The following is a 16,457-nucleotide window of genomic DNA, read 5'->3' on the forward strand; positions in this document are numbered from 1 at the left end:
GACCTGCTTTGTTTACATTTCTTCCACAAATTATTGATTAAAATCTATATTCTCCTCCATCTGACAGGCTAGAAATGTTTTGTAAACCTTTAATGGAAATGTATTACTATTGCTCCCTTCTGCCTCTTCCAAGACTTAATCCATCAGTTGTCCCCAATCTTCATTTGGCTCCTCTTTCTCCAATGATTCCTTCCCCACCTGCCTATTAGTTTTATTCTCAGATGGCTATTATCACCATAATTAATCTTTCCTAATCTTCAATTTTTTTTTAAAAAGCCTTCCCTAGAAGGTCATCCATTTTTCTCAAAATCCATCCACTTGCTTGAACTCTCCCAATGTTTTCCAAAAGCAACACTATTTCCCACCCTAACCCATTATTCATAATTCTACTAAAATAATTTCTTGTGCATAGACCTGGCCATATCAAGTCTCTATTGGCTAATGCTAAATAAAGGTCAAACTTGTTTGCCTGCCTTAAGAAGGCTCCCACTTGTGCCCTTACTAAAGCTGCTTCCTATGCCTAGAATAGCTACCCTTTTTTCCTATTATATAGACTTTCAAGCCCAATTCAAATGCCACCTTTCCCTTGATGACTTCCCTGATCCTCATTTCCACCTCTCTAGTGGGTGCTTTTACCCTTAGCCCTAATATAGCATTTTGTTGCACAGATCAACCTGAAATTCTCCCTTTGATCCCTGTGTTACCATAGACAAAACACTTAAACCTCTCTCAACCTATTCCTTCCTGTTAAATATAAGAGTAATTTATCTCTGAGGGTTGTTATGAAGCTGCAATCATATCAAGCATTTTGCAAACATTCAAGTGCAATATGTCAGCAATCTAACCGCTTCCTCACAGATTATAATTATGTGGGTTTTCTCTCCCATAAGGCTAAGTTCCAAGGCTAATGCAGTCTCAGCTAACCTTGATCATCTTCCCCAGTGCCCACACAATGCTTGTGCACACACAAGAAACAGATGACAGGTGCTGGGGCTCTGAAAAGGAATGGAGAAATGAGGAACAATGAGTATGGCTAAACTTTAGGATAATTTTTTTAAACATCCACAGCCACAGGTAGTTAATGTTTCCTGTTTATTTGGGGGATGGGCAGAAAGGGAAGAAATCCTCAAATCCTCAACAAAAATATATTCATATTCATTCAATCACACGAAACATTTGTTTCAACAGACTGAAAAAGTGAAACAGCATTTCATTTGTACTGGAGGGAAATAAGGATTGAGAAAACAATCTAGGAAGCTTAGAAAGCCATCCTGACCCAAGAAAAAGAACTGCTGCCATACTCCCCCCAAAAGGAGAAATGAGACCCTCTATGAATGCTAACACCACATTCCTCAAGAGCCACATTACCCTCCCCCACTTCTGTTAGTGGTATGGTGGGAAATCCATTTAGTAAATATTAGAAAAACTAGCTTTTGAGACCCAGTCTAACAATTTTCCCTCCCTAACAATATCCTCACCTCTATAATCTGCCTACTTGCCAAAAATGAGGCCATGAAATCTTTTATTTTCTTTCTTCCAAAAAAGTTTCTCTGGTATATATTTATACATATATAAAGGTGAATGGCAAACTTCTTTCCAAGAAATATTATCAGGACCAGAGACCCCTTCTATGCTTAGCATTCGATCAACTATTCTTTGGGGAATTTTATTTTCGTAACTGAGACCAATGCTGGAGAAAGCTACCTAGATTGCTGGCCCCTCTTCATTGGCCTTGATGGGACAGAGGTATTTTGCCCAATACACTCCATTTTACAGTGGCAAAGTTCCAATTAAGAGGAAACTTTCCACATTTTTCACATTCATAGGATGAGTCAGGATGGAGTCTGTCTGGACTCTAAGAACAAGCTCTAACCAAACATTTCCTTGCATTAAATTTATTTAGTGGGGCAGCAGACTCTCACTCTCTCATGTGGATGGATTCTCTGATATTTAATGCAGCAACTCGGATGGAACCTTTGCCCATAGTCATCACATTCAAAGATTTCTCTCCAGTGTGGATTCTCTGATGACGAACAAGAGCTGAGCTATACCTGAAGGCTTTCCCACACTCATTACATTCATAGGGATTCTCCCCTGTATGAATTCTCTGATGCTGAATAAGACCTGAGCTATAGGTGAATCTTCCACCACATTCCCTACATTCATAGGGTTTCTCTCCTGTGTGGATTCTCTGATGCTGATAAAGATGTGAACTCTGACTAAAGGCTTTTCCACATTCATTACATTCATAGGGCTTCTCTCCAGTATGAATTCTTTGATGATGAATAAGGGTTGAGCTCCGACTGAATGCTTTCCCACATTCATTACATTCATAAGGTTTTTCCCCAGTATGTATTCTCTGATGATGAGTAAGGGTTGAACTCCAACTAAAAGTTTTTCCACACTCATTACATTCATAGGGCTTCTCTCCAGTATGGATTCTCCTATGTAGAATAAGGGCAGAGCTACAACTGAAGGTTTTCCCACAGTCATTACATTCATAAGGTTTTTCTCCAGTGTGAATTCTCTGGTGCTGAATAAGGTGTGAGCTCTGACTGAAGGCTTTCCCACACTCATTACATTCATAGGGCTTCTCCCCTGTGTGGATTCTCTGATGCTGAATGAGGTCTGAAGTTCGATTAAAGCTTTTGCCACATTCATCACACTTATGGGGTTTATCTCCCACAGAACCTCTTTGATGTATAACAAGGTTTGAATTAAGACTAAAACTATTCCCAAATTCTTTGTACTGCTGGACTCTCTCACCTGTGGGGCTTTTCTGATCCTCAACTATCACTTGTCTAAGATCTCCCATCTTTCTCCTTAGTCTTTCCTCCATGGAGCTTCCCAGTTGCCTCTCTAAATTGCCTTCCCATTCACAGGTTTCTCCAAATTTGAGACTTGAAGGAACATCTTTTTGAAATCTTCCCAGTATCACCCCATGTGATTCTGCAGCTTCAGAAATTTCTTGATCATTCCTAGTTCTGGTCTCACCATCTGACACAATAAACAGAAAACATTCTCTTTAGTGAAAAGAATGGAAACTCAAAAAGAAGAAAAGGAAAAATCACTTATCAATATATGCAGTACTAGGAACATATGGCTTTTATGAGCCTGCCAAAAGGTTTCACAGAAGAGGTGGGGAAATAGGGCAAAACAGAGATACGGATATTCATTGTTAAGGAAAATAAGGTAAAGGTTACCAAAGCCAGAAGTATTCATATTAGCACACAAAGCCAAGAAAGAAGATAGAACTGAATGGGCAGGGGGGTATAACAGTGAAACTATTAGGTAGAGAAGCTAATGGACAAATAGGCAAGCTGGAAAAAAGTAAAGGATAAAGAAGAATCTATGGGGCAGCTGGGTGGCGCAGTGGATAAAGCACCGGCCTTGGATTCAGGAGGACCTAAGTTCAAATCCAGCCTCAGATACTTGATACTTACTAGCTATGTGACCCTGGGCAAGTCACTTAGTGCCCCCCCCCCCCCAATCTATCAAGTAAGATGCAGGAATAAGCCAGCAGATGGATCAAAAAGAATAGAGAAATTATTATGGGAGGTTGTAATTGGAAAAACAGTTCATAAGTAGTAAATAAAGCTGTCACAAGGGAATAAAGAGGTTTTGATAAGCAGAAGTGGGGAAACTGTACCAAGGAAGATGAGGTTCTACTGCTTCCTGCAGAGAGAGAGAGAGAGAGAGAGAGAGAGAGAGAGAGAGTGTGTGTGTGTGTGTGTGTGTGTGTGTGTTTTAACCATGAAATTTTTACAGAAAGTTCAAGACAAAAAAGACAACTATTATGAATGAGCTAAATAATTAGCACTTTAGATCTGTAAATCATTTAAAGATTAAAGATGTAGGTGACTGTGTGTCCTTTACTCACCTATACAAGAGGCACTTTGGAGTTCCTGGCTTTCAGCTCCCTTCAAATCTAGGACCCATGACTCTTCTTCTCCATCCAAGTGAGAAATTATCTCAGGATTTGGAAATGGAAAGCCTACCCATAAGCAAAGAAATTTAATAGAGAAGTTTGTGCTGCTCAAAATGAACTTTCCCAGGACTCAATCCTATTCCCATTATCTACAGAGAGCAGATGGAGAAAAAAAGAAATATACTAGGTGAACTAAAATAAATTTATTCTCAAGCACAAGCTGAGATAGAGTCAAGTTATAATAGGTGCTACAAGGATAAGATTATTATTATCTCTATTAGGAAATGTTTCAGTAGAGACAATTATATTAGAACCAGAACAAGGTAACCTAAGTCTCCTATAGGCAATATGACATATGAGGAAGGTAAGAAATTAGCTAAAGCCCAATAATGTTCTCATGCACATAGCAGAAGAGCAGTCAGTGTATTTTCATATGGAAAGGGTTCACCCTTCTTTTTAAAGGACTTCAACATTTAACTTTCCTGGGAGGACCCAAGGATGAAAGATTAGGACTAGTACTAAACTAATCTTCTACTTAATGTTTCCACTGACAAGACAGCTACTTTTTTTTTCAGAGAGACATTTCATACCCAATGAAAACACATTCCCGTAATTCTCCAGCATCACATCCCTGTAGAGATCTCTCTGAGCAGGGTCCAAACGTTTCCATTCCTTCCGAATGAAGTACACAGCTACATCCTCAAATGTCACCAGTTCCTGTAAAAACATGTTTCTCTATGTAACTCTAAGGCCAAGGGATAGGTTTATAAGTATTAAAAAGTGAAATACTGGGTGGAGTTCTAGATAGGGTGATGATGTGAAGTGAGTCTAAGTAAAACAAAACTAGAAGAGCACCAGGAAACAGGAAATATAAAGTTCCCTCATCCAACAAGAAAGGACTGCATACCTGGGAACAGAAATGGGGATCAGGACCCAAAATGGGATGTTACTTGATAGAAAATTTTCAATAAGAAGAAAAGAGATGAAGTCACCTTTAGGTAAAAGTGACACAGATGAAACTACAGCTCACCTGGGACTTGGCTTTTAGAAGTGCAGCTGCCAACATCTGGTCTCCCAGGTTATCTTTATCAAGAGAAGCAGAAACTTTGGGAGAAGGTGGAGCTGAGAGGGAAAAAAAGAAGTAATGAATAAGTCTATCTTTGCCCTGCCACTCCCCCAACCTAAATAAAAGAAATTCACTGGAACCAAGGAAGACTTTCTTCCCACATAACTCACTTGTAGTAAATTTAATATCCTCAACTAGCTTTTATCAAGTACACGTAGTACTTAATAAAAAGATAACTCAGAGAGCTATACAGCTCTCTTTAAGAGTATTTGTCCTTGGGGCAGCTAGATGGCGTAGTGGATAAAGCACCGGCCCTGGATTCAGGAGTATCTGAGTTCAAATCCGGCCTCAGACACTTGACACTTACTAGCTGTGTGACCTTGGGCAAGTCACTTAACCCCCATTGCCCCACAAAATTTAAAAAAAAAAAAAAAAAGAGTATTTGTCCTTAAAAAAAACCAACTTATTCTAATTTCTAAAATACATGTCCATAAATGTACAAACGTGACTCTGCACATATTTTATACCTCAATTATCCTCATAAATTCATTTGGACTCAATAACATCATCAGTGCTCCTTAAACTACATGTCCTATTGCCAAACAAATTCACAGGGCAAAGACTCGTCTTCTCTACTGCTCCTTCAACATAGCAAGTAAAGTAATCATTTTTCTTACATCTCAAGAGGTAGGAAAATTGTGCGACTTAAGTCCTTACAGTGACTGCTTCCTGCACTCCTGGAGATGAGGTGCAAAGTCCAAAGAGTAAGCCCTTGGATACTAACTTTTCATCAGGCCATCTGTACCACCTCGATTCTCTTCTTCTATTCCCTCCCCAGCACATTCTCTCTTAGAGAAACCAGTTCATTACTCCTTAGAGTTGTCTTATCCCATTTGTGTCCTATCTTTTTCAAGCTCTACTAAATACTCTGATCATCTCACTCACCTCTCTTCTACTCCTAATCAGTCTAAGAGGAAAGCTAACAGCTTTAATTAGCCTAGTCCTCGCTAAGTATATAAAACTTTCTTCCCCCAAAGAGTATATAAGTGCAGATATTTCCTATTTATGTGCTCAATTCACTATTTTTATTCCATAATTTCTATGTGCATATATGAGTGCCAATGAGTTAGACTATAAAACTCTACATAGGGGCTCACTTTGACTTTGTTCAGTCCTTTCTAATGATAATTCAAGAAATACTACCCACTATGGGTGAAATAATACCATAACTCAAAATGAAAACTGAGTTTTCACAGTCTATTTGACAAGCAAAAGTCAATATATTCCACTTGTGGCAACCAACTATTTCCTACTCTTGCACGTAACCTAAGGAATAATCCAAGCAACATATTTCAGGAGTCCATCTCTGTAAAAACACATGGCTTCCCTTGAAATGGGAGTCAGTAAGACAGCATAAGGGATAGGATACTAATGTACTAATGATTCTCCTTTGATTCCAGCCCCCTAATTTAACTAATTGGGATAGAAAAGAATGTTCTCAGTAGAGAATTCTAACTAATTCTAGATTAAAATAATACTTGCTGCTGACACCTTCTCAACGCCCATTCTTGGAGGACCCCTTTATTCTGCATTGCCATTGTTCTCTACCTCACCACACTGGAGAAAGGTTTCTGTCTCTCATAGGAATCTACACTCCTCACCACTCTCAAGCAGGAGCTGAGGTTCCTGAGATACACAATCAGCTTGTGTTTCCATGGGATGCTCTGGAACTCCTGTCTTCTATCAGAATACAATACACAAGGAATGTATCTTTAGTGACACTGGGAAAACACAATGGGAAAAAAAGTTTAAGGAAAGTCAACCATAGGAAATGCCTCCAGATTACTTTATGTTTATGTAATACTTTACAAATACAATTATATTCATATCTCATTGCAGCAGAATTTTCTAAGATAGGTATTACTCAGTTTTGCAAAAAGAAAACTGAAGCTCAGAGAGATTAAGTGATTACCATGGGTCACAAAATAAGCAAGTTACAAAGCAAGGAATCAAACTCAGCCAAGTCCACTAATGGAATACCATGTTCAGTTTTGGATGTCATAATCTAAGACACTGATAAACTGTAATGCATCCACCGGAGGGCAGAAAGGATTGAAAAGGACTTGAAAATCATGCCACATGATGATCAACTGAAGAAAATTTGATGAGAGATAGACTTGAGGTATTTGAAGGCTATCACAAGAAAGAGATTAGACTCATTCTGTTTAAGCCCAGAGGTCAAGATTAGGAGAAATGGGTAGATGTGGCAGAGGGGAAAATTTTTAGATTTGATATAGGGTAAAACTTCCTAACAATTAGAGCGATTCAAAAGTAGGATGCATTGCCTCAAGAGGGCTGACTGGAGGGCTTCAAAAAAAGGCTGGATGACTACTTTTCTGTTATGTTATAGAGGGCATTCCTGTTCAGGTATGAACTGGGCTAAATTGGCTCAAGTTTACTGCAGGTCATCAAAATTGTCTTCAGCATAAAGTTTGTTTCTTCTTTCCATGGTATTAGGTGATTTGGGTCTTATGTACCATATCATCATTTTCTCCATTACTAAGGCCATCTTGAATGGTTGGTTTTAGAGTCTTCGGTGGCAGTGGGAAATTTCATTAAAACAAACAAACAAACAAACAACAACAAAAAACAAAAAGTTTCTTCTAATTCTGAGATTATGTGACTTCTAATTCAATGCTATTTTTCACTATATCAACAGCTATAATTAGAGCAGCTGTAACTAGACTAGTTTTTCTGTGGAAAATTAATCATCTGAGGGGCAGCAAGGTGGCACAGTGCATTGTGGTAAAAATTATTGGGGTTTAGCTGACCCATTTGGGAGGGGCCACACCTGGCCCACCCTAAAGTATGATACTGAGGTCAAAAAGAGAAACTTCTCCATAGGCAGCTTTTTGAAGGACCTCCCCTTTTAGGGGAGGAAGATTGAACGCTAGCTAAGGGAAGGCTGAGTAGCTTCTGGAAGGCTCTCTTTTCTTCACTCTCCCTCCTTGGTTTTCCCAGTGTCCAGATAAAACTACCAGATATCCCAGGTGTGGTGAGTGAACACAAAAAGGCCCTGCATTCCTTTAATTTATCTGTATTTTTCCCTATTTCCTTATCTTTGATTTTTATTAATTTCACCTTTGTTGTTTAATCAATTCCCAAGTAATAAAATCTGATCCTTTTGTGGAAAAGAAGCTGTAAGGCTCCTTTCTTATTAGCCTGGGAGAAATATCTAAAAGGGCAGTTCAGAGGGGAGAGAACTTTGAACCTAGAGGTCCCTCATTATTTCCGGGACCCCAACATTTCGTCAAGTCACCCAATTAACTCTCCATATATTAAATTTGGTCCATACAGGATAAAGCACTGGTCCTGGATTCAGGAGGACCTGAGTTCAAATCCAGGCTCAGAAATTTGACACTTATTAGCCTGCATGACCCAGGGCAAGTCACTTAACCCTCAATGCCCTGCAAAAAAAAAACAAGAAAAGAGAGACAGAGAGAAAAAATTATCTGAAATAAAAAGGAAACTAAGGGCAAAGTTGCTGAGTCATCTATGATTTAATATACAAAATTAGTATTTGCGTATCAAATCAGGTCATCTGATTCCTAAGAAGTCAGAGACCCCGAATGATTTGCTGAGTTTTATAACAGAAAAAAGGAATTTTAAAACTGACAGAATCTTGTTTTGAACATAATTCAATTGGATGGGGGCAGCTAGGTGTCGCAGTGGATAAAGTACCTGCCCTGGATTCAGGAAGACCTGAGTTCAAATCCGGCCCCAGACACCTGACACTTACTAGCTGTGTGACCCTGGGCAAGTCACTTAACTCTCACTGCCCCACAATAATGATAATAATAATAATAATAATAATAGTAATAATAATAATAATTCAATTGGACAAGGCAGTTCACCTAATTAGTTTCTCCCAGGCTTTCTTAATCCTACCCAAAAGTTCTTTCCTTACAGGGGGTGCCTTTTGTAACCAGAAAGTATACTGGAAAAGTGGGACTTGTGGTGAGTAGTTAGCAGTCACCCTTCCAACTTCTTAGAAGATTCCATTACTCAACTTAGCCTCCAGCTCAAGGAAAAAAAAAAAAAGAGCTTATCCACTAAGACTAGAAAAAGGAACTTTAACCTCTGGCTAACCTTTCTCCAGCTGCCAGAAAGGGGAACTTAGCCTCTGGCCAACCTCCCTTTTCTGCCAAAAATGGGAATTCATCTTTTTAAAAAGAGTAATCCTATGATTATTTTATTATGTATAATTTAATTATCTGCTTCTCAATCAATCTATCCACTAAATCTATAGGTAACCTAGACTTGAGACTATTTATGTAAGTGTGGCTTAGCTGTTACAGCTAGCTTTTCCTGAAAAAAGGAATTTAACCCTATAATCAAACTAAAAATAAGTCAAACTAATCAATACTAATTGATTTCCTTTTCATTTCCAAGTACCAAAAGGACCTGTGTGTCTCAAACCACTCCTGCTTAAAATATTATTTATGAATAAAAAAAAATCACAAACTCAATGCACAAAGACAAATACTATACTGCATGTATACCTGTTAAAAAGTGCCTGTCTACATATGAAAATTTTTACATGGAATTAAGTTTAAAAAATCAGTACACATTTAATATTGTTACATTAGATGTGAATAAAGAGTGATGTCAATTGTTTAAATTCATCAGGTTTTTGGTTTTTTCCGTGAAGTTATTTTAGGTTATAACTTTAAAAACAACACCATTTTTCTAAGTTACACAAGAATTTTAATACTTCTGAGAGACAAGACTCTTCTCAGAGCCCTAAAGGCAGAGAGTGAATCTGGTTTCAGGCCCTACAGCTTTGTTGCCCAAACCTCCCAGTAGGGGGCCTCCCAAGTACATGGGGCTCTGGGGGGGCTGAGGCTCCTGGGCCTTGGGCCCAAGCAGGGCCTGGAGCGGGGCCTAGGTTTTATTATGGGAGTAGGGCTGGGCTGGGAGTTCACCTTGAGGCACCCAAGGTGATCCCCACGTGACCCGCATGTTCAAACCCCAACTTAAGTTTTGTTTCTTGACAAGTTACGTATGGTTATGTGTTCACACAGCACTGTTCTAGTGAGGAATGGGGACATTCTTGCCCAGAATAAGGTTAAGGCCTAGTGCCGCAATCTGATTGGTCAACAGGTATCAACTGATGGGTTCTTAGGCTGTTACTGTTATTCTGTATAAATAGCAACTGTAATAACTAAAATAACTGAAATGTAAATAGGGAGTTAGTTAAATACCTTAATGTGATTGGTCTGGAGGGACCCCTTGAGGGGTATAAATAGAGGTGAAGGACCTCACTTCAGTGCACTGTCTGGCACATTCAGAAAAGTGCCCACCTTTGAAGATGAATAAAGATGCCTTCAACCACACTCTGCTGCCTGCTTGGATTCTTTGAGCTGTGTTTCTAACACTTCTACCAGAGTTTAGAATTAAACTCTCTGAGTTCCTGTTTTTTCAGTCCATTAATATCACTCCTGGTCCAAGGGCTAAAGAACTGTTTTTTAAGTTCACCTTTGGGTTCAAACCACCATAGGCCATCCATAATCACAAAGCTCATGACAGGGTCTTTTCTGATTCTGTGGGCAGCAGCATTTGCCTTTTCTTCTGAGGCAAAAAGTTTTCTGAGAGCTTTTGGTTGATCAGAAAACAGTCTTCCTTTAACCTTCCTTCTTCCCCCACTGTAAATTTTTCTGGGTCAGAGTACTATTTAGTCCTAATAAAGTGTGTTGGGGACAGCTGTATTGGAGACAATCATTCAGAATTATTATATCAGAAAAGATGTGACTCTATATTGTTCTAGCTTCATCCCTATTGCTTTCTTTCCTATTTGTTTTTTCTTCCTTTTTTTCCTTTCCTATTTGTTAACAGAAGCTTTGTTGGAAAAAACTTCAAAGTCCAGGTTTTTGCTCCAGATCTAAATGGGTAGTCAAACACTGAAGGCAGATTATCTCTTCATGCCTTAACTGCCTTTTCCCCTCATGCTCAAAAGTATTTTCTTTAACCTTAATACCTAACCAAAAAAACAAAAACAAAAACAAAAAATACCCTAATACCTAAAAGGAAAATTAAGAGGTTTGGTAGCCATCTCATTGAAGAATACCAAAACCAATGAAAACTGGTTTCTGTCCCCTTTCTTTTAATGCAGAAACAACTTTTTGCCTCATTACAACCTGCTGGCACTAACAAAGCATCAAAAGGAGTAAAATACTCAGGAGATGGTTTGCGGTCCAGTTTTACAGGAATAACAGCTCATGTTTACAAAGTTCTCTAAGGTCTGCAGAGTGCAAAGATATCACAACTTCTTGAAGTAGGCAGTGTTAAGTATTATAGCCATTTTACAGGTAAGGAAACTAAAATTCTTAGAGGCCCAAGGTCACATAGCTAGAAAATTTCAGGCAGAATTCAAGTCTTTATTTTTTTGACTTAAGTCCAGCACTGAACTCATGTTATTCTGCTTCCCAAGTACAATGACAACAATATGCTAGGGAGCTTTTCCCACTATAATAAAGCTACTGAACTCTAAGCTCCAGTCAGGTACAGAGGAGAACTAAGGTGAACAAAACCTCATCTCTGTCACCTGTCTGGAGCCAAATTCTTCATTCTTAGCCTGAAACCAGCTACCTTCTCACTACTTCTACTATTTCTAAAGCTACTTCAGCACAAAAGATGCCAAATTCATTCATGAGGGTCTGTGATGAAAGGAAATGAACTGAGACAGAAACTTAGAGACTGAGCAGAGCAAAAACAATCACTTCAACAATCCCTAAAAGATAAAGAATAAGGCTCTGATGCATTCTTCACTACAGGAAAAACTAAGGTGGAGCTTAAAAGACATTCTTCAGAATGAATCCTCAGAGCCCAGAATAATCAACTTTCCAATGGAAAGAAAAGTTTGCACTACATCCCAACAGCTGGGGAACCTATTCTACCTCAAAGAATCCTCGTGGGGGATCAGAGAACCTCTCCAATGCACCTACCAATCCTACCCCCTTGAAAACAGGGAGAATTATAGCCAGGGAGCAAGAACAGTCCACAATATGACACTCTTCCTCTCAACAGATGCTAGGAAGCCAAAGCATCAGCCATCCTAAATTCAAAACCCAGTCTTTCACCTGAGAAATGTTCATTCTATTTGGTGCATATACTGTATGAGAACAAACTGAATTAAAGAAGGCCATATAAATTTCATTTTCAACCAGTGAGCCATTTATAGTAAACCTAAGACACCAACCAGTGTTAGTTATTTTGGAAAAGTGGGCATATTTTCAACTTAAGAAGTCATCAGTTACATCTGTGTCATGTCAGGCTTTGCAGGTGCTCAATAAATGCTTCTTTAATTGAATTAGGAATTAGTTTTTGTCGGGTCTAGAGAAAATTTTGGTACAAAGATACTACTACAAGTGGGTAAAGCCTTCATCTTTGCTGCAAAGAAATTCAATTCAACAAACATTTATTAATTACCCATTCTATGCAAGGCACTGTAGTAGATGGCAGTGTATATTTAAAAAACAAAACCAAACAACCCATGTCCCCAAGGACCTTACAATGGGAGTGGGAGGAATGTGTGTGGAAATACGACATATATAGAGTTAAATCAAAAGAAAGGAAGGTAAGGGGATGGGAATAAACATTTATATAGCCACTACTATGTTTTAGGCACTGTGCACACTTTACAAATATCATCTCATTTTATAAGAACTAAAAAGCTTCATGCAGGATGTAGTACTTGACTTTGAAGGAAGGATTCCAAACAAGCGAGTGATGGAATGGCAAATTCAGGAATCATTTTACTGTGCTCCTATGTAAAGTTACATTCAAGTTTTTTATCCAAATAGTTTAAAGAGACTAACTACTTTATAACCTCTTCCTCCAGTTTCTTCATTTATAAAATGAGGTTTAGCAATTATTATTGTTATTATCATGGCTACATTCTGTGGTCTCAAGTAATTTATGGTAAAATGAAATATTTTCCTCAGTTATTATTGTGTCAGTGTGGAAAGAAGTCATGAATCCTGTGCTAGAATCCTGGCTGATATTTATTTACTTGCTGCAGCCTTTGACCTTGGTCAAGTCAAGTAACCTCTCAAGCTTCAGTTTCTCATTATCAATAATTATCATTATTATAAATAATAATTACTCCAGATTAGAATAATATTTGCTTAACTTACCTCCCTCAGGGCCTTTGTGAAGAAAATGCTTTGTAAATCTTAAAATGATTGTTATTATTGCTACCGGTATTGGGAGCTGCCAAGAGGATGCAACCCTCTTTGAGCTGCTAAATGCCCCAGCTGGTTGGGTTTTTTCTGATTGACATTATCTGAAAAGAGGCGCAAAGAAGAGGTCACTGTGAAAGTTCATCCCACAAAGCCCCTACCCAAACCCTTCTCCTCCCTTGGCCCCTAGCTGCAGAGGAGGAGACGGGGGGAGGAAGGCAGAGCGCACCTGGCGGGCGGGCGGGCGGGCGGGCGGGCGGGCGGGGGGACGAGGAAGAAAGGAGACAGAGAAAGGAGAGAAACAGGGGAGGCAGAGGGAAGAGGAGAGGAAAACAGGAGGGAAGTGGGGAGAGAATAAACAGAGAAGGGGAACGGGGAGGAAAAGGAGGGTGGAGAGGAAAACAGGAATGGGGGAAAGAGAAAACGGGGAAGAGTTATCAGGAGATTAGGGGAGGGGGACAAGAAGAGAAACAAGGCTAACAAGAGAGACGGGAAGCGGACGAAGGCGCACCCCCGGCGCCGGTTTGGGAGACCCCGTGTGGCTGTAAAAACGGACACCCTTTTCCCCCGCCCCGCACCCCCACAGGCCTCAGAACTCCTCTGCACGCAGTCCCCGCCCCACTCACCAGGAGCCCGGGGCAGTCCAGGGGGAAGAGATGAGCACCCAGCCGTGGGCGGCGGGGACAAGAGACAAGAGGACCGGGAATCAGGCAGGACCTTTCGGACTCCAGCCACGCACGCCAGAAGGACAGAACAATGGCCGGAAACTCTCTCCGAATTTCCTTCCGGGTGTTGCCTCTAGACCACTCTAGGAAAGCCGGAAGTCTCCTTCTCCATGCTCCGGTGAGCCGCTGGGCTGGGCTGAGAAGCTACGGCGACCCAGGCTGCGATACCTGGGGCGGGGTGGGGGCTCCTCTTGCTGGGCTACCATCGCCCTTCCCCTGTTTGGCCTCGGACCTCGAAGACGAACAGAGTCACTTGTTCCAGCCAGCTGGCCCGAAGGACAAGCTCAGGACGCTGAGAAGCGGGCTTTCCAGCCCGGCCTCCAATTCCTCCCTCACCGGCCCCGACCTTGTCAGCAACGAACAGACTGGGCGACCTGGGCCTTTTGTGCCACTCATCTTGAGCCCGTTCTGAATCGAAGTTTTCATCAGTTCCCCATAAGCCCTCTCCTACTCCTACCTGCCTTATTACTGTCCAGGGCAACACCATCCTCCCATCCCTCAGATTCCCAAACTAGGAATCATCCCAAATTCCTCACTCTTATCCCCTCTTCCCCCTCCCTATATCCAAACTGTAGCCAAGGCTTATCGATTTCATCTTTGCAACATCTCTTGTATACACACCCACTTCTCCGCTCTGACACTCCCCCATATTGCGATAGCCTGCTTTGGGGGAAGGGGAGGCAGACCTGCCTCGAATCTTTCTTCACTCCAATTCATCCTTCATTAAACCACTAAAGTGATTTTCCTAAAGAGAAGATTCTGATCGTGTCACACACACTCCCTCCCTAGTCAAAAAACTCCAGTGGCTTTTTGTTTCCAGATTAAATATAAAATCTTCTGTTTAGTTTAGAAAGCTTCATAACTGGGTCTCTCCTACCTTCCCAGTTTTCTTATACCTCCACTTAGTCTGTTATCCAATGATACTGACTTTCTTGCTGTTCTCTGCACAGGACATTCCATCTCCCAACTCTGTCCTAGACCTTCATTTCTTCCTCTATGCTATTTCAATTGGTGATCTTATCAGCTCTCTTGGACTCAATTTCTATGCTGATGATTCTTCAGTTCACTTATCTAGCCCTAACCTTCAGACTTGCATTTTCAACTTCCTGTTGGACATCTCAAACTGTATATCCCCATCATATCTTAAATTCAACATGTCCAAATCTGAACTCCTTATCTTTCTCCCCACAAAAAACCTCATCTCTTTCTAATTTTCTAAAGCATGACCATCCAGTGACCTAGGTTTAGTATCTAAATCTTAACTCCTTACTCTCAGCATCCCTTTGTATCTAATCTGTAGCCAAGTCCTACCTCTTAAAAAAGTTCTTTCCTGGGGGGGAGGGGGGGGGAGGAGCTAGGTGGCACAGTGGATAAAGCACCAGCCCTGGATTCAGGAGTACCTGAGTTCAAATCCGGCCTCAGACACTTAACACTTACTAGCTGTATCCTGCCACCACCTTGGTACTTGGTTTTATCACTCTGTTGCAATAGTTTTTGCTTTGTCTCCCTGCTTTGTCTTTCTCAAATTGTCACCTATCAAATTAATCATCTCCCTATTCAATAAGCATCAATCACTTTCAAAGCTAGTTTTGGGGATCTGTAAGTTACTTCCAAGGTGCTATATCTAAGGAGAGGTATGTTCTCCTGTCCTCTGAATGACCACAAGCACTCTTCTCCATCCTAGAACTGTGACCAGGGTCCCTGTTTCCCTACAGCCTCAAACAGACTATAGTGCCCCTCAAACCAGGCCCCTGCTCCCTTGTAAGCAAACACAAATACTCTTTTCTACCCTGGAACCATGTATAGGCAATACAACAGGGTCCTGTATGCAGTGGCAGCACTGTTCCCTGTAATCTCCTTCTGACCAATTTTCTAACTACCTTACCATCTGAGAACTCCCAAAGCTGCTGCTGCCACTAATGCAGTTGCCTCCAAGGCCTGCTGCTGGCTTGCTAGGGTACAGCCTCTGCTTCACTGAGTTCCAGGTTTGACCTGGTGAGATAGACCTTTCCTGTTGTTGGTTCTGTTGCTCCAGAATTCAATTTGAAGCATTATTTTAAAGTTGTTTGAAGGGGAATTTGGGAGAGTTCAGGTGAATTCCTGCCTTTACTTTGCCATCTTGGCCCCACAATTTTATCTTTTTCAACTGACAAAAAAATCCACCTTCCCCACACACATTGAAAAAGAGGAAAAAACCCTTAAACATGAATAGTCAAAACAAATTCCCATATTGCTTATGTCCAAAAAGATACATTTGAATCTGTACCTTACTCTACCTACCACCATGTGATCAAATAACATGAGCCTCCTTATTTTCCTTGTATAAGACATTTTGTCTTCCAGTTCTGAGATCTTCCTTTCTATATCTCCTGGCCTCCCTAGCTCCCTTCAAGGATCTCTTCTATAAGAGACCTTTCCCAATTCCCTTTAATGTTGAGAGGGACATATGGATATGACCCTCCACTGAGATGGAAAGTGCCCCCCCTTCGGCCTAGTGA

The 16,457-nt window shown here is 40.6% G+C and overlaps 1 protein-coding gene across 1 annotated transcript; it reads right to left on the reverse strand.

The window, feature by feature from the left end:
• Positions 1-1,879: 1,879 nt before the first annotated feature.
• ZNF3 (zinc finger protein 3) lies at positions 1,880-14,016 on the reverse strand. Its single transcript, XM_044001462.1, has 7 exons — positions 13,861-14,016; positions 13,190-13,338; positions 6,656-6,775; positions 4,959-5,050; positions 4,519-4,645; positions 3,881-3,994; positions 1,880-2,997 (listed from the first exon to the last, which is right to left on the reverse strand). Exons 3-7 carry the CDS (start codon positions 6,708-6,710, stop codon positions 1,919-1,921), a joined length of 1,467 nt encoding a protein of 488 aa, XP_043857397.1. The 5' UTR covers positions 6,711-6,775; positions 13,190-13,338; positions 13,861-14,016; the 3' UTR covers positions 1,880-1,918.
• Between the last annotated feature and the right edge of the window lie 2,441 nt (positions 14,017-16,457).

The sequence above is a fragment of the Dromiciops gliroides genome, chromosome 4 (assembly GCF_019393635.1).
Source record: "Dromiciops gliroides isolate mDroGli1 chromosome 4, mDroGli1.pri, whole genome shotgun sequence".
Classification (NCBI taxonomy): domain Eukaryota; kingdom Metazoa; phylum Chordata; class Mammalia; order Microbiotheria; family Microbiotheriidae; genus Dromiciops; species Dromiciops gliroides.

Excerpts from the sequence above, each read along its gene's own strand:
- ZNF3 (XM_044001462.1), bottom strand. The coding sequence starts at position 6,710 with ATGGAAACACAAGCTGATTGTGTATCTCAGGAACCTCAGCTCCTGCTT. Across the intron at positions 4,646-4,958 it reads TTCTAAAAGCCAAGTCCCAG|GAACTGGTGACATTTGAGGA; the intron begins GTGAGCTGTAGT and ends ATGTTTTTACAG. Across the intron at positions 3,995-4,518 it reads CGGGAATGTGTTTTCATTGG|GCTTTCCATTTCCAAATCCT; the intron begins GTATGAAATGTC and ends GCTTATGGGTAG.